This window comes from Neomonachus schauinslandi, chromosome 1 (assembly GCF_002201575.2).
Source record: "Neomonachus schauinslandi chromosome 1, ASM220157v2, whole genome shotgun sequence".
Classification (NCBI taxonomy): domain Eukaryota; kingdom Metazoa; phylum Chordata; class Mammalia; order Carnivora; family Phocidae; genus Neomonachus; species Neomonachus schauinslandi.
This window is the reverse complement of record NC_058403.1, coordinates 214,318,748-214,335,548: the sequence shown is the minus strand read 5'-3', so window position 1 is coordinate 214,335,548 and position 16,801 is coordinate 214,318,748. Positions and strand designations below refer to the sequence as shown.

General features: G+C 59.2%; 1 protein-coding gene across 1 annotated transcript in view; it reads left to right on the top strand.

Annotated features, from left to right (window-relative positions):
- Positions 1 to 5,418: 5,418 nt before the first annotated feature.
- The window catches only part of PALM (paralemmin), a 17,058-nt gene continuing 5,675 nt past the window's right edge, over positions 5,419 to 16,801 (top strand). The window contains exons 1-9 of the mRNA XM_021705548.2: positions 5,419 to 5,519; positions 9,916 to 9,967; positions 10,346 to 10,426; positions 10,555 to 10,685; positions 12,284 to 12,410; positions 13,422 to 13,443; positions 13,629 to 13,637; positions 14,562 to 14,621; positions 16,649 to 16,780. Coding sequence (XP_021561223.1) covers positions 5,419 to 5,519; positions 9,916 to 9,967; positions 10,346 to 10,426; positions 10,555 to 10,685; positions 12,284 to 12,410; positions 13,422 to 13,443; positions 13,629 to 13,637; positions 14,562 to 14,621; positions 16,649 to 16,780 — 715 coding nt within the window. The remainder of the gene's footprint in view (positions 5,520 to 9,915; positions 9,968 to 10,345; positions 10,427 to 10,554; positions 10,686 to 12,283; positions 12,411 to 13,421; positions 13,444 to 13,628; positions 13,638 to 14,561; positions 14,622 to 16,648; positions 16,781 to 16,801) is intronic.

Here is a 16,801-nt window from a genome sequence, read left to right as displayed (position 1 = left end):
TGGTGGGCTGCCTGTGCTGAGGCCAGCAGGTACCTTGCTTTGGGCCAGGTCCCCACCCTGGCCGAAGGCCTGGACATGGAGTTCCAGCCAGCCCACCAGGCCCGGCTCCTCCTACCCTTCCCACTGGGTGTGTTTTCTGGGCCGACAACTCTCCTCCAGGGATTCACCCGTGACCCGCCACACCCTCAGCTGGGTGGGAGCTGCTGCCTCCCGCCCTCCCCAGGAAGACGACACCCGATGTCCTCTGCTTTTGAAAACCCAGACAAAGGCCCAGTCTGCTCCCCCACCTGGCCCCGGGAGCCCAGCCAGGGGCTCAGGGGAGCCAGGGCCCGGATGTGTCTGCACTAGGTTCCCCGACTTGTTTATCTGCTCTGCTCCCCAGGCCCAAGGGGAGCCTCTGGGCCTCCTGACAGCAGACCCTGAGCAGAGTGTGGCTGTGGGGAAGGGGCTGCCTCAGGGGACGAGGGGTGAAAACCAAGGAAAATGTCCACCCAGAGCAGAAGAATGAGGGGATATTCTGGTCGGATCCTGTTGTTTCCTTTCCTGCTATCTGTTTCATTCTCGACGGTGATACTGAGGCCCAGAGAGGGGCAGACTCTGCCCCAAAGTCACACAGCACAGGGAGGGCCCCTGAGTGCTGCTGCCCTGCCCTTGTGCCTTTTGGTTGGATATGGTGCCATGGGTCCTGCATTGGGTGGATCACTTTTTTCTGGATGCAGACGGGGGCAGGGACTTGGCATTCACTGGCCCAAATAGCCATGAGAGAAAGCCTCTGTCTGTGTGCTTGGGCTGACGATGGGTGGGGAGTGGCTGCATCTGGTGCCATCCCGATGGAGCACCTGCCCCTCATTCTCTCACTCATGCTCCTTTTCCAGGGGGCAGAGCAGGCTCGAGGCATGGAGGCAGCAGCCGCGAGGACTGAGCCCCTCATTCCTTTTCCATGGATTTTGCCATCAGAGTCACAAGAGATGGTTGTGGCTTATGGTGACGCTGGCGAGTTTCTTTTAAAAACAAACTTAAGAGGGCGCCTGGGTGGCTCAGTCGGTTGGGCGACTGCCTTCGGCTCGGGTCACGATCCTGGAGTTCCCGGGATCGGGTCCTGCGTCGGGCTCCCTGCTCGGCGGGGAGTCTGCTTCTCCCTCTGACCCTCCCCCCTCTCCTGCTCTATCTCATTCTCTTTCTCAAATAAATAAATAAATAATCTTTTAAAATAAACTTAAGAATTTCACAAAATTTTGTTAATTTAAATATTAAAGATTAAATTAGTTTTTGTTAATTTAAAAATTTGAGGATTTAACAATTGTTTTAAAGATTTTATTTATTTGAGAGAGAGTGAGCACATGAATGCAAGTGGGGGGAAGAGTAGAGGGAGAAGGACAAGCAGACTCCACACTGAGCCCGGAGCCCAACGTGGGGCTCAGTCCCAGGACCCTGGGATCATGACCTGAGCCAAATTCAGAGTCGGACACTTCACCTACTGAGCCACCCAGGCGTCCCTTAACAACCATTCTTGAGTAACTCCAGGAAGGCAGAGGGCAGGATGGCTGATGCTGCTGAGGTGGGCCGGAATGGCAGACTCTCCTGGGAGCGTCTCGGGCCCCGGGTGGGACTCCTGCTCTGGGGAGGATTTGCCGTGTTGTCCAGGGTGAAGGGCAGCTACCCTGGGAGCCTCAAGGTCTGGCTGGTAAACTAAGGCTAGGTTAGCTCGGAGCAGCCTTTCTCAGATGCTCAAACTCCTGTCCTCCTGTCCTCAAGGCTCAGACCTTGGGACCGGAGCAGGAGAGCACATTCCTTCCCAGATCCGTTCCCCTACCTCCCTCAGGCCTGGACATCCTCCAGAAGGTCTCACCTGGGTGCAAAATGGGTCCTTAACGCCTCTTTCATACTTGCTAATCTTCCTGTTTAATGAGAGCTTGAGCCAGTTAAAAGGCAACACTGTCCTGTGATAATTGAACCTAGAACAAGCTTTTATTCTCATTGTATCTGTTTTGGAATGTTTTTACACTGATGTTTGTGCAAGCGCCTTCTGCTTCTCAGGCTTGGTAACAATGTAGCATTTCCTTCTGAGACAAGGGGGATTCACTGGAACAGCCAGTGGATTTGAAGGGAAAGAACGTTCCAATTGTAGTGGAGGTTGTGGCCGGAACACGGGAAGGTGGTTAACATTTACTAAGCACCTGCTGTGTGCCAGGCCCTGTTCTGAGTGCTTCGTCTGTGTGAACTTGCTGGATCTTTACAGCAGCCCTGCAGGGTGGGGAAACTGAGGTAGAGAGAGGTGACCTTGACACACCTGGGGCCACACAGCTGGTATATATATGCTTCTGGGTCCTTTCACCTGCCAGGGTGGGGGAGGGTGTCTTTGCACCTTCCTGTGTCCCACGGGGCTATGGTCTGGGCATGGGGGGGTGGTCCTAGGTATCCTGACATTGGCTTTTCACCCTGGTTTGTCTCCTCGGCTGCACGGAAGGTGGCTTTGGCCCCTAAAAGCATCTACCTTGTGCCTTCACCCCCCAGGGACCCCTTCAGTGTCTGCTGATTTGGGAGTGGGGCATGGACAGGTGGAGTCCTGACCCCTCCATGAGACTTGAGCGTGTCATTCACTTTCCTTGGAAGATCTGGTGAATGGGGACATGAGCGCACCCAGCCCCCTCCCGGGTGGGATGCAGCTCAAGGACGGGGCGGGTGCTGTATAGTCTTGACTCCATACGTACCACATGGGCAGGAATTCTTCTCCAGCCCCATGGTGAGATCCATCTTCAAGGGTCTCAGATGTTGGTGCTGGAAAATGGGTTGATGTTCTTTAAAAATATCATATCACCTGTTTCCAGGTCTGAGACCCTATCTCCTACCACCCTTCTGCATTCAGGAAAGCTATCCTCAGTTCATTTACGTAACACTCCCTGCTGACCCTCCTAGCCTTGTGTAGGATCAGGGCCCTGAAGGAGCCCATGGAGGGTCTTCTCTGTGGTGTGGGGAAGGTTTCCTGGTCCATCCCTTCACAGACCTTTTCTATGAAAGATATTTAAAGGTGTACCTAGGGGTGCCTAGGTGGTTCAGCCGGATAAGCGTCCAACTCTTGGTTTCGGCTCAGGTCCTGATCTCAGGGTCGTGAGATCAAGCCTGGAGTCAGCCTCGCACTCAGTGCAGAGTCTGCTTGAGATTCTCTCTTCCTCTCCCTCTGCTCCTCCCCACCCCCCGCTTGCACGCATGCACGCTTTCTCTAATAAATACATGTTTAGTACATGTTTAAAAATAAATAAATAAAGGTGTACATAGATGGGCAGAAGGGCATGCCTGGCAGAGGGACTGGCATGTGCAAAGGCTCGGAGTACCCAGCAGGGCAGCCACGGATGGTATCCAAGCAGGAGAGGGGTGAGGTTCTGACCCAGGCATAAGAAAGAGGCTCTGGGGGCTGAGGAGCAAGTCAGGGCTCAGTGTGGACAGTTATTGTGGGGGCAGCTTGGAGAGAAGTGCCAGGGCTGTGGGGGGAGACCCCGTATCTGGGAGGCAGAGACCTGACTTCAGAAGGCTGTGGCGGTCAGAGCTGCCCACAGGTCAGGGCGAGACGGCGCTGTCCCTGGATGCACAGGGAGGGTGCTTTGGCCAGGCTGCAAAGGGACCTCACGCAGCATGGGATGGCGGAGTGCAGGTCTTGGTGTCTGAGGAGTGTGGCGTCGGGCTGAGGTGTCTGTCTTCTGCTCAAGGGTTCAAAGCAGGAACTCAGGGACCATCTGAGTCCATCATGGGGACAGTCTGGATCGGGCTGGGAATTCAGAGGGGAGCCCAAGCCAGGCCTTGTGGTGGGAAAGACAGGCAGGAATCAGAGTGAGTGGGGGTCACTGCATGGACGAAGGGGTAGTGGGGGGATGGGAGCCCAGCCTGGGTGAGCAGAGGGTGAGTGTTAGGGGGCAGCACTGTGGGGCTTTGAAGGCCAAGTGAGGGGCAGGGGCTTGGCAGGGGGACTTCTGGTAACATCAGTCACAGAGTGAGAAGGCACTGCCCCAGTTGGTTTGTGCTCAAACCCTCCTGACCAGGGGGAGTTCAGGACAGGGCCAGCAGGATCTTATGATGCCCCATGGGGTGGGCTGGACCCCGGCACTGGCCCCAGCCCAGCCCTTGGTGAGAGGGTCCACGTTTCTGTTGTACGGATGTATGTGTATATTCTTACCACCTTAATTGAGATGCAATTCACTCACCACACAATCCACCTGTTGGAAGTATATAATTCAGGATGTTCACATAGTTGTACAACCATCATCTCTGTCTAGTTCCAGAACATTCCATGAGCCCAAAAGGAAACTCGTCCCCATTAGCTGTCCCTACCCCCCCCTTCCCCAGCCCCTGGCCCCCACAAGCCCCCTTCCCGTCCGTGGATGAGCCCATTCTGGATGTGTCACACACGTGGACTCACACCCCGTGTGGCCTTCTGTGTCTGGTTCTCTCCCTGAGCATCGTGGGCTTGGGGTCCGTCCCCGGGGCAGCGCGTGTGGGCGCCTGGCTCCTGTCGGCGGCCGAGGGACGCTCCGGTGCGTGGCGGACCGTGTGTTTATCTGTACATCCGTTAATGGATACTGGGGTTGTTTTATACGTTAATTGTATAGTCACTTCTGAGGTGGTTGGGGCTTGTCCCTTGTCCTCTTTTGGATGTGGGGAGCCCATGTCCTGTTTTAGGTAAATGTAAGATGTGACACTGGGTTTCTTAAAAAAAAAGAAAAGGAAGTGGCCATAGGACAGGTGGTCCACAGGGGTGGGGCCAGGAATGTGACGGGGAGGGAGTCCTTGGGTGGGGACCCTAACTCCCTGGTCCAGTGGACATTTATTGAATCCTGCTGTGTCCTGGGTGCTGGGGACATGGTAGGGACAGAGAGAGACATTGTCCTTGTGGGGGGAATGAGACAAGTGAAATGACCATAGGATGTCACTTGGTGGTGAGCCTGGGAGGGGGTTGGGGGCACAGAGGTGGCCTGAGGGAGTTAGTGAGGCCCGGCAGAGAGCACACCAGGCTGGGGACACAGCCATGCAAAGGTCCTGCAGGGAGAGCATGCCTGGAATGTTGGAGGGGAGTGGGAGCGGCAGGGACCTTAGCGCTCTGGGGCTGGTCTCTGCAGCTGGATTGAGGCCCAGCTTGCCTGAAGCGGCAGAAGGCTGGAGGCACCATTCCCATTCATGCCCCATTGCCCTTCCGTTGTGAGGGCCCAGGACAGGGTCCACCCCCCTCCCCAGGTTAATAGGCAACAGATTTTCTCCTCTGGGTCTGTGGCCTGCTCTGATCTCAGTCTCCACCATGGGGGTGATGCCTCTCTGCCTTGAACCTTCTAGAAAGCCCATGCCTGGCTCATGAGCTGTTCGTCTCACCAGTGACAGCAGTGGTCACCTGACTGAGTGCTCAGGGTCTCAGAGGAAGAGAATTCCTCCCCGATGAGGGGAGAAGATCAGGAAGGCTTCCTGGAAGAGGCGGCTGCACTTGACCTGAGCTTGGAGGTGGAGGAGGGACAGGGGAAGGCAGGAGCTCGTAAAGGGTGAGGGACAAACAGCTGAGAGGTTGAGGCTCACACAGGATGATTTGGAGGGAGGAAGGTTCTGGGAGCCAGCAGTGACATTGGGAACCCCCCATTCCAGCCACCCCAACGGAGGGAGGGCCGCAGGGCTCCCTCCCTTACCCCCACCTCGGTGAGGCTCTGCTCCCCTTCCCTGCCCCCATGGCGAAGGCCAAGGCCAAAGCTATAGTCAGCTGTTTCCTTTGAGTTAGCACAGGAATGTTGCCGGCGTTGGGCTCAGTGCCGGCCTGGGCCAGGACCCCTCATGCCGCTGGGGCCGCCTGGCATGAACTCTGGAAGGACAGGCTCGGCCCCACACGCACCCGCCTCCCGCCTCAGACCCAGCTCATCCTGCCCGCTGGGTGACCTTGGGCGTGTTGTGTAACCTCTCTGGTGCCTTCAAAAAATAAATGCGTCCCAAGGCCGAGGCCTCTGCAGGGCCCGTTCGGGTTTGGGCCTCATTAGCTCATCTCCTGGAGCCAGGATTATCTCATACGCTCTCAGCCCACACCCTCGCCAGTCCTGAGCCGCCCACACTGGGGCTCGAGCCCAGAATTTGCTCCAAGCACTGTAAAAATAATCAGGCAAGCACAGGAGTGTGTGTGTGCTGAGGGTGGGCCTCCTGGAGGAGGGCGTGTCCCCTTGCCCGATAGCCAGCGGAGCCTCAGGGACAGGGCTGGCTTGCCCTGGGTCACACAGCCAGGGAGGACAACTGTCACACCTCTCTAAGCCCAACCCAGGCATTTCAGCCGAAGCTCAGCTTCTCTGCCCAGTGCGTCTTGTGATCTGGCCTCTGGTTCTCTCATGGAGCCCTGGCGAGCGTCTCAGCCATCCACTGAGAACCCCGCCACCACCACCTCGGTCGCCTGGCCGGACCTCGGGGAGACCCTGTGCTCTGTGAGCGCCGTTGCACACCCCGTGCACTTGGGAGCCCACCTGGCTGGCCTCGGGTCCCACGTCACCATCTAGCAGCTTCAGCTCCTCCACTGATAAAACAGCCATCCCACCTGCCTCGCAGGACCATCAGGAGGGTGCTTGGCAAGTGTCCTTTACACACTCAGCTCTTTCCAAGCCTCGGTTTCCCTTCCTGGAAAACGGGACTGGGACTGCCTGGGGAAGGCGGCTAGCGCTGCGCTGAGGTGTTCTTACTTTATTGCTGTGTAATTAGGATTCTGTGGTCGTACTTTGTTTTAATTTGTGGATTTATGATGCTGAGCATTATCTTGGCTTGACTTTAGCTACCTGGCACCAGGGGCAGGTCCAGTACCCTCCTGGGTAGAATCCCCTCCCTGCGTTGGCGCCCCTGACACCAGAACGGGAAGCATCCCCAGGCGTGGGGGGAGGGTCGACCCCCATTACCTCTCTGCATCCCACCCTCTCTGGCAGCCCCTGAGGCCCAGGGCAGGAAACCCTTAGGCCCCCCCCCCCCCCCCCCCCCCGCGCCTGGCTGGGGGCGGGAGATGCTCTGCGCCGGCCCAACCCCCCTGCATGCCGGCCTCCACGTTGCCATGGGGACAGTGCGGTTGCCAGGGCGACCGCCTCCCGCGGGCCCCACGGGGATGGGGGGTGGCGCCTGGGGCGGGGCCGCTTTGGCGCCCTCAGGCATGGGGAGGGGCGCGTGAGGGGGGCACACAGCCTGTGCCCTTCGGGCTGGGACAGGGACGTTGATGGGAGAGATGGAAATTCTCTTCCTGGGCCTCGTGCGCCTCTTCTCACTGTGCCTGACCTTCCCCTGACCTGGTTCAGCCGGCAGGGACACCCCGCCTGAGTGAGGACACTGCCCGCCTTGTTGTCTGCAGCCCGGCAGGCTGGCCTCAGAGCTGTCCCTGTGTCCTTATGTCCGGCCTGAATGGCCACCTGCCTGCTGGGGATCCAGCATTAGGCATCTGGTTCCACCCAGCATGGCCTGTGTGCAGGGGGTCTCCGCAGCTGTATGCCCCTCCCCCAGCTCTGCCTCCATCCTGGTGGGTCCGTGGAGGCCACGTGACAGCTGGAAAAGGGTAGGCATGTGCTGTGGCCCAGAGCTGGGCGGTTCTAGTCCCAGCTCTGCCACCTCCCAGCTGTGTGACTGTGGACAAGTGACTTGCCCTCTCTGGGCTTCACTTTCCAGTCAAGGGAAGAGCGTACCAGGGAGAAGGAACGGTAAGTGCAACGATTCTAAGGAAGGAACGAGCTTGGTGCAGTTGAGGTACAGCTAGAAGGTCCTGGCGGCTGGAACAGAGTAAGCAAGTGGGAGAACAGAGGAGGTGAGGGCAGAGAAGTGGATAGGGTTGAGCTACACTAGAATTTCTTTCAAGGGGTGATGGGAGCTAGGGAGACTTAAGAGCAGGAGAATGAGTGGTTCTGATTCTTGTTTTGAGAACTTGCCTCTGGTTGTGGGGTGGGGAGTGGATTGTCGGGGGCCAGGGAGGTAGCAGGCTATGGTAGAGGACCGGGATGGGAAACATAAGGTTTGCAAAAAGTAGAGGGTGGGCCTAGGTAGGGAACACTGGGGGTGTCACCTTGCCTGGATCACACAGGGCGGTGTAGCAGACTCAAAAATGTAGCTGATCAGGCCCTTCAGGAAGGGCTTCCAAGCTGGATTGCTGGATCAAGCCTTTACTGAATGCCACCTAGCTGAACCCAGCCTCCCTGAGGCAGGAGAGAGGGAAGCCACAGAGGGTGCAGCCGGGGCTGCTGGGTTCCTGAGAGGCACAAAGAGGGCAGGTGCTACCCGCCAGGAAGGGAAGAGCTGGGTGGGGTCACCTGGCTGGGGCGTGAGAGCCAGATGATTTCATGGGTCTCAGCGAGGCCAGGAAACTGAACCTGAGTGGAGTGGGGGGTGGGGCATTGCAGGTCATGATGGATCTGCACCGGGAGCGGCCACCTGGGTTGGGGGGAGGGCTTGGGCTCAGGGGTGGGCCCAGCACACTGTGTGACTTTGGGCTTCTGTTTCCTTTCTGAATCACAGGGGGAGGGGGCACAGAACAGGAGCTGGGGTGTCTGTTCCTGCTCTTTGTGCAAATGGGGAACCAAGGACCAGAAGGGGTAGAGGGTCTTTGGAGGCCACAAGGTGGCTCCTGGTCCCGATCCAGGGCTGAGGGCTGGGGGGGTGGGGGGCGCAGCAGAACCAAAGGATGGTCTGTAATTTCAGTCCCTGTGAAGATAAGGGGCTTGGAGTGGATAAGGGGACTTCAGGGGGTCCGGTTCCCACTGCTCAGAGCCCCCCCTTGTGCCCACCAAGCCCTGCCCCCAGGAGTACTGTTGAGGCCCCCCAGAGTGGCCCTGGGATCATTCAGGATTTGGACCAAGAACAGGGAGGTCCAGATGGGAGCTCAAGACCCCACCTCCTCTTCAGGCCTTGCCTTGTCACCAAGGCCCTGGGGGTGAGAGGTTATTATCAGGCCGGTTGCACGCAATCACTCAGGGCTTCATGGGTCCAGAAGCCCTGTGTGCACCTACTGTGTGCAGCTTCTGGGGACCCCGTGAGAGACCATGGAAGGGAGTGGCCAGGTCTGAAATCTCCTCCCTGACCTGCCATGTGGGTAGAGGGGTTCAGGGGAGCAGAGGGGAGGGGAAGGGCAGGAAGGATTCACCCTCCGGGTCCTGGGCCTCCTGCCTGCCCCCACGGAGTCCGTCCCTTCAGTTGCATCTGGCAACACTGACATTTATCAACTCCACGCCGGTTTAAGGCGAAAACCACACTGCGTGTCTTTCAGAAAGCATGCAGTGGACAGGAAAGGGAGTCAGGGGCCGAATTTGGGTTTGCCTCTTCTTTGCTGTGTGTGCTTGGGAGACTCAGAGCGCTTTCTGGGCCTTTGGGGTCCTGGGAGAGTCCAGGGGAAGCAGATTCTCGAGAGAGGACGTCCCAGGGTAGCACTGTCAACTTTGCAAGCCCAAGGGCTGGAAGGTGGGGCTGGTGGGTCCTGAGTCCTGCACGTGTCCCTCCCAGGGCTGGACAAGAGGGGCTTGGCGGTCGGAGGGTGAAGAGGGGGCTGTCCCGATCTCTCCGCATCTTCCTGAAATGCTTGTCTCTGGCCTTTGATTGCTGGTGAACTCCTCTGCCTCCTCCACAGCCCGGCTCAGCGTCTCGCCTCCCCAAACCCTTCCTGCATCTCTGGGCAGAGCCTCCCCCTCCTGTCCTTCGGCCCTGTCCCCCGGGGGGCCGCAGGAGGGTTTGCTGGGAGAATTCATGAGGTCATGAGGTCATAAGGCCGGGTAGAGAGAACAGTGCTGCCTCTGAGGGGGGCAGGGAGGGACCCCACTTTACAGAAGGGAAACGGGGATGCTGCTTGTGGCAGCCGGCGGCTGGAAGACACAGGCTGGGATTCGAACCAGATCTGTGGAGAGCAGGGTGGGGTGGATCCCCACCTTGACCTTGTGCGTCCCCTCCCCCCAGGGTCCTGGTGGCAGAGACCACGTCTCAGCAGGAGCGGCTCCAGGCCATTGCAGTGAGTTCCCTGCCCCTCCAACAGTGTGGACGGGGGTCGGGCTCCCCACACCCAGCCCAGGGCCCTTGGGGCTCAGAGCCAGGGTGTGGCAAGGTGCTTCCCCACAAAGTCAAAGTGAAGAGACCCCCGCTGTCCTCCGAATGTGTCTCTTACACCACTAGCTCGCGAAGACCCTCTGTGCGGGGGTGGGGGGATGCAGGCTGGGGGCAGGTGGGGGGGCAGGTGAGGGGCAGGGGGGCGGGGGTAGGGGAGTCCAGTGGGCCAAGTGGGTGCCATTCACAGAAAAGCAGGGTGCACGTGGGCAGAGCCTCGGTGGTTTGGTGGGGTCTGCGAGGCCCCCAGCCTCGTCCTCATGGTCGTGTGTGTCCCTGTCGTCAGGAGAAGCGGAAGCGGCAGGCTGAGGTTGAGACCAAGCGTCGGCAGCTGGAGGACGACCGTCGGCAGCTGCAGCACCTGAAGGTCCAGAGCGGGCGGCCGCGTGGCCCCTCACAGAGCCGGCCTGGCGTGGGGGCGGGGGGCAGGGGGGCGGCAGTGCCCTAGGGGCGGACCCTGACCCTGATCCTGACCTCGAGGCCTGTCACCCCCAGTCCAAGGCCTTGCGGGAACGCTGGCTGCTGGAGGGGACGCCGTCCTCTGCTTCGGAGGGAGATGAGGACATGCGGAGACAGATGCAGGAGGATGAGCAGAAGGCGCGCTTCCTGGAGGAGTCCATCTCCAGGTGGGTGGGGTGGGCGGTGCAGGCACCTGCAGAGTCTGGGGGAGCATGCGGGGAGCGTGCGGGGGGGGGGCCCACCCTTGGGCTGGGATAGGGTTTGGCCCCTTGCTCCAAGGGCTGGTGGGGGCAGGGAAGAGCCCCATTCACATGCTTCGATGGGGCTGTAGGTGGGCCATGAGCATCTAAGCTAGGCTTGAGGGGGCAGAGGGCTGCCTGGTGGGACCCCTTTCTTCTTCCAAACACCCAGCAGAGCAGGTGTGTGGGGGCAGGTCTGTGAGCCCAGGAGGATGGGAGTGGCCGGCAGCGGCCTCCCTGGGGCCTTCCTGGCGCCAGTCCAGTTGGTGAGTCTTCCCTGGCTTGGTTCTAGTGCAGGCCACAGACGCCCAGGCAGCTGGGCCTGCAGGAAGCCCAGGGAGGGGGGCAGGCCCAGGGAAAGTGACCGCCCCCCCGCCCCCCCTGCCCCCGGGGCTGGGACAAAAGGCCTGGAGTTTCCGGGCAGGCAGAGGCCCAGGCTCAGCCCAAGGGCAGCAGGGTCAGGGTGGAGGGAAGTGACGGTCAAAATTCCAAATGTCCACTTGGTCAAGGAAGGCCTGAGAGGCCTGGGGCCTGCCCGGGCCCCACAGCACGCTGGCCCACCGCCCAGCTAGATGCGAGACACACCCACTGGGAAGACCTGGGGATCCTGCCCTGATGTGTTTGGTTTGGAAGAAGGTGGGGCAGGTGTTAGCTGGGACTTTCCTTCCTGGGCCTGTTTCCCTACCGTGAACTGTTAACTGTTAGCCCGGGCCAGAGCGGGGGGCTCAGACGGAGGTGGGACTCAGACGGGGCTGCACAGAGATGGCCAGGACCGCCAGCAGGACAGGAAGTTGGTGGAGATGATTGGCCACCAGGGGCTGGACAAGGCGAGCTTCTTTTCATCCCGTCCTGCTAGGTGTAACCCTGGGTGAGGGGCACACGCGCAAAACAGGCGCCTCGATGGTGGAGGGGCCCTCCCTCGAGCCCCACCATGTATCTGGCACACATCCAGTGCTTTGGGGGCCTTGGCTTTCTTCCTCCCAGGGCAACCCACTCCTCAGGTGCCCCTGCCTGGACACCTCCTCCAGGAAGCCCTGCAGGCCGACCCTAACTGTGGCCAGTGTCAGCTCACTTCCTAAGGGGCCTCAGACTCACCCCCAAAGCCTCCGGCGGGTGCTCGCTGGGACAGGACTTAAGATCTTGGTTTTGTTCCCACTGGGTTGTGGGCACCATTATCTTCTTGTACTTGGAAGGTGACATGGTTTTTCCAGTTTCCCCAGAGAGATAAAGCTTCCCGTAAAAATAAATGCATCTGAGCGGAAAACAGGAGAGTTGGTTGGAAACCAGCAGAGAAGTAAACCGTAGCAGTGAGGGTGCCTATGGACGGGCCAGCCTGGGGCCACACCCAGCTCTGCTGCTTGCTGGCCCTGTGTGGTCGCTGCTCTGTGCCTCAGTTTCCCCAGTTGCGAGGGGGGAGGATGAGACTACCTCACAGGGTGGGGGGTGACCTGGCGTCAAGGAGCCTGGAGCGGTGCCGGGGCCCAGAAGTGCCCAATAAGGGCAGTGGCTTCCTGTGCCCTCCCCAGGCTGCAGAAGGAGATTGAGGTGCTGGAGGACGCGGGCCCGCTCACCGCCGCTGCCGCCGGGGAGAGACCCGCCGCCCCGAGCCCGGCCAAGGACCAGAAGGCAGAGGTGGTGTTGGATTCTCAGCAGGTGAGGGGGTGATGAGGTTCCCAGGGCGCCCGCCCCTCCCCCACCCCGGCCCCAGAGCAAGACCCCCCTTCGGTGTCACTGTGGCTCGGACCTTGGGGCAGGGGCCCCTGGGGTGTCATGAAGACCAGCATCCCAGCTGTGTGTCCAAGCCCCGTTCAGCTGCGCCTCTCATAGCCCTGGTCCTGCTCTCACTGTCTGCCAAGGCCTGGTTCGGGGCGGACGGGGGCAATGTGGGCTGGGCCCTAGCCTCACTGAGTCATGTCAGCTGAGCAGAGGGACATGTATCAGGCGACCAGAAACACAGGGAGGATGGCCGGCCTGGGATGCGTAAGCCCGGGGCACTGCGGAGTTCCCGAAGAGGCGTCTGATGCATGGGAGCACTGGGCCGACTTCCTGGAGGAGGTGGACTTTGAAAATTGAATAGGAGTTCTCTGGGCACAGACTGGAGATGAGAGGGGGCTTCCACTGAGGTTGACCGACCACAGACTGTGTGGTCCCTGTCCTCGCGATGCCCACGTCCTGAAGGAGACAGAGACAGTATCTTGAGGGACAGCGACATGATGTAGGGGACCTTTGGGTTATGGTCGGGGATCTGAGTGAGGAGCCAGCCAAGCAGAAATCCACAGTGCAGGGGACATCACACACAAAGGCCCTGGGGCGGGAATGTGTTCAAGGACCCGTGAGTCTGGCCAGAGATGGGGGGTGGGGGAGGAAGGAGAGGCCTATAGGCAGGGGTCTGCGGACACAGGCCCTGGGGGTCATCTAGAAGGGTTTTGGCTTTGTCTGGGGAGTACTAGGGAGCCATGGGAGGCTTCTGAGCAGGGCAGGGACTTTACCTGGCTGTCACAGGCTAGGGCAGGGGTGGGGGACCCCTTCAGGAGACAGCACCTGCGATGGGGCCTCCAGGTGCGAAGCCGAGCCCTCCCCACACTGCTCCGCCCACAGGTGGGGACCTTGGTCAGCGGGAAGGGGGCGCCAGCATCCCTGACCTCTCTCCCTTCTTTCTTGCAGGCCCCAGTGGGCACGCCCAAAGGTAGGCTTCTCGGAGGGAGGGGCGGGGCCTTAGTGCCCTCTTGTGGCCAGAGTGGGGTGGTGGGCCTGGGGAGGGTACCTACAAACTGAGAGCTCTTGTTGCTAATATTGTTACTTTTCACGGAGCCTGTCCCAGCGCCCCTCATCATCACTTCCCTGAGTTATGATGACATCCCTGGGGTGGAGTTGTTACAGGTGAGGAATCTGAGGCTCTGGGGGGACGTGTCTGCCTGGGGTCTCAGCCTCTGGGGCCTTCCCATGTCCACATTGGGGTGCCAGTCTTGGCCAGCCCCACCTCTGCTCCACGTCCACCTGCTCTGAGCTGCTGTGCAGCTGGGCAGGCCTCGGTTTTCATGTCTATAAAATGGGGTCTATGGGGCCAAGAAATCAAGGTCTCAGCAGTCCTGGGAAGGGGGCAATATTTAAAAGCACAAGGGTCCCCCCCCACACACACACAGATGTGGAAAAGACAGCTATGCAGGGAACAAAGAAAAGGAGCCAAAAGTTTGAAGTCTGGGATCCATTTTTCCCCTTCCTCAGCAATTATTACGGATAGATAATACGCATTTGCAGATATCTCACAAACATGTAGGACTTTTAAATATATATAATTATAAATGTAATAGCTTATAAATAAAGTATTAAGTATATTAAAATTATTTAATGTAAGTTATATTTTTAAAACATGTATCAAACTCGTCTATTTTGACATCTAAAGCATGGAAGGAAAGCCACCAGCCAGGATTGGAGGTGGTGGTCAGATTGTCTTTGGCCTGATTTGTTGTGTGTTAATTATTTAGGGGAGTGTCTTACTGTGGAATTAAAAATTAATAATTTAAAAAAATTTCACACAGGCCTCTCAGGGATTTTGTGAAAATCATTTGGGCTGAGAGATGGAAATGGACTGGGGACTGGTGTGTGTTTGGGGCTTCTGGGTATGCACACGTGTGGGGGGGTCCAGGTGCATGTGTGCACCAGGGGAGGGTCCAGGTGTCTGGGAGTGTCTAGATGTCTGGGGGGTGTCTGATGGGTGTCTGGTGGGTGTCCAGGTGTCTGGGGGTCTGTGTGATCTTCTCTCTTCTGACCCCCATCTCTCTTCACCCTTCACTCACTGAACAGAGAAACGAGTCTCCAACACCCCCATGAGGACGGTCGAAGGCTCCACCATGATGAAGGCAGGTGGGTCAGCCCCCAGCCTCATCCCCTGTGTCCAGCTGCTGTCCTGGGCTAAGCATTGGTCCTGGGGAGCCTGGAGAGGCGGGGCTAGGTCAGACGCAGACATGCCCTCAGCAGGAGCTGTGGTCATGGGGGTGGCAGCTGGACCGAGGCCCCCTCTGCTTTGGCACCTTGGTCACATGCTGGCCCAGCTTCCCTGGGAAGACGGGCCCCCTCGCATGGCAGCCCTCTAACCCAACACCCCTCATGGCATCCCCCCTAACCTTGCTGCTCACTCCGGGGGCCCGGCGGGGGCCGCACACCTGCTCGCACACGCCTGCACACGCCCACGGCAGATCCTCCGTCCTCTGCTGTCCTCAGGCTGCCTCAGGATAGGGAGTGAGCGCCCTGTTCCTGGAGGTGACCAGGCTGGGACTCAGGCATTTCTGTGCTTCTGGGAAGCCGAGAGAGACAGGGTTAGCTCTAAGCATTCCAGAGTTGGGGTTCAGATCCCTGCTCGGCCACAAGACAAGGGCTCCTCGTCTCCACCTGCTGGAGCAGTGCCTACGCCTGGCATTAACCTGAGAGAAGTGACCGGTAATCACAACGGGCAGAACCTGACCGCTGCTACCGGTATTGGGGTGAGTTGTGGAGGCACAAAACCGAGGGAGGTGAAGACCATCTTGGGGCAGGGTGGCCAGGACACCCAGACAGAGGAGGTGGCAGGGGAGGCCCAGGGTCCCATGCAGGGGCAGGCCGTTCTGCCCCAGGAGGCAAGAGACAGAGGGCAGCATCTGCCAGAGAAGGGGGTGTTTTCGGGGCCTCTGTGCCAGTTGGAGCAGCCCCGCCCTGTCCCTCAGCCAGCGGCCTTCCGTAGTGCACAACCCACCCAACTGTATGCCTGGAGGTGAGGGTGTTAGGTTGTACAGGGACATGGAGTTAAATAGCATTCATTCAGTCAGTCATGTGACAAGCGCTTATTGAGCACCTGCTGTATGCAAGGTGAGGGCCACAGTCTGGGGGAGCGAAGGTCCTGATAAGGACAATGCCCCATGCAGTTAACTTGTGGAGAAAATAGGGCAGCATGCAGAGCTGGAGGGGGGGGGGGGCAGTTGAATCAGAGGGCTCAAGGGAGGTCAAACTTAGCAGGTGACGTTTGAGCAAGGACCCAAAAGAAGTGAGGGAGCAAGGCACAGGGGGATAGGTGTTCCAGGTGGAGGGCACAGCACGTGCAAAGGTCCTGGCCTGGACCGTGCCTGCCTTGTTGGAGGACTAACCCGGAGTCCTGTGTTGATTGGAGCAGAATGAGTGAGGGGGGAGAGGGAGGAGGTGAGCTCAGGGAGATGACAAGAGGACTTTACCCCCAGGCAGAGCGGGGACGTGCCCGACTGGGTGCTCACCGGCGCCCTCTGGTGGCAGCGGGGAGGGGGGGGGGTGGGGGGGGGTGGGGGGGGGGGGGGGGGGGGGGGGGGGTCACTGCTAGGACCCATTGTCTTCATGTGATCTTGGTGGTGATGATTTCTATGGAGTGGTGGCGGGACCGAACCATCCTGATGGATAATGACGCTCAGTTATTTCAAGAGGGCGTTATGCATTCTTCGTAGCGAAAGAGATGAGGATCAGGTCACTGGTTGAATGAAAAAAAGGCACGAAGCACAGATACACAGGCATGCCGATCACTGGGTGGCCCGGGACGGGCTGAGACCCAGCTGGGAATACGTGCCTGCTGACCCAAGTTCACACTTGGCTGTGACCGTGGTCAAGGCATGCCTCCCTCCGACTTACTCTGCGGCTCTGAGGAAATGGGAACAGTTTAAGGCTTTCCAGATGGTGTGGGATCACAAGCATGGGCCTCGAATGCCGAGCAAAGGAACTCAGGCCGAGGCCCGTGGCTCTGGAAAACTGTGGCGGGATGTGGAGCTGGGGGTGCCGTGGGAAGGGCGTCCCCACTGCTTGGCTCTGCGCTGCCGGCTCCCCTTCCCTGGCTTGGCTGCAGCCGGCGGGGGGCACGTGGGCAGGCGGCCTCGGGTAACCCGTGCTTCTCGTGCCAGCCATGTACTCGGTCGAGATCACGGTGGAGAAGGACAAGGTGACTGGGGAGACCCGGGTGCTGTCCAGCACCACCGTGCTCCCTCGGGAGCCGCTCCCTCAGGGCATCAAGGTCTACGAAGACGAGACCAAAGGTATGCAGCCCCACCCCCACC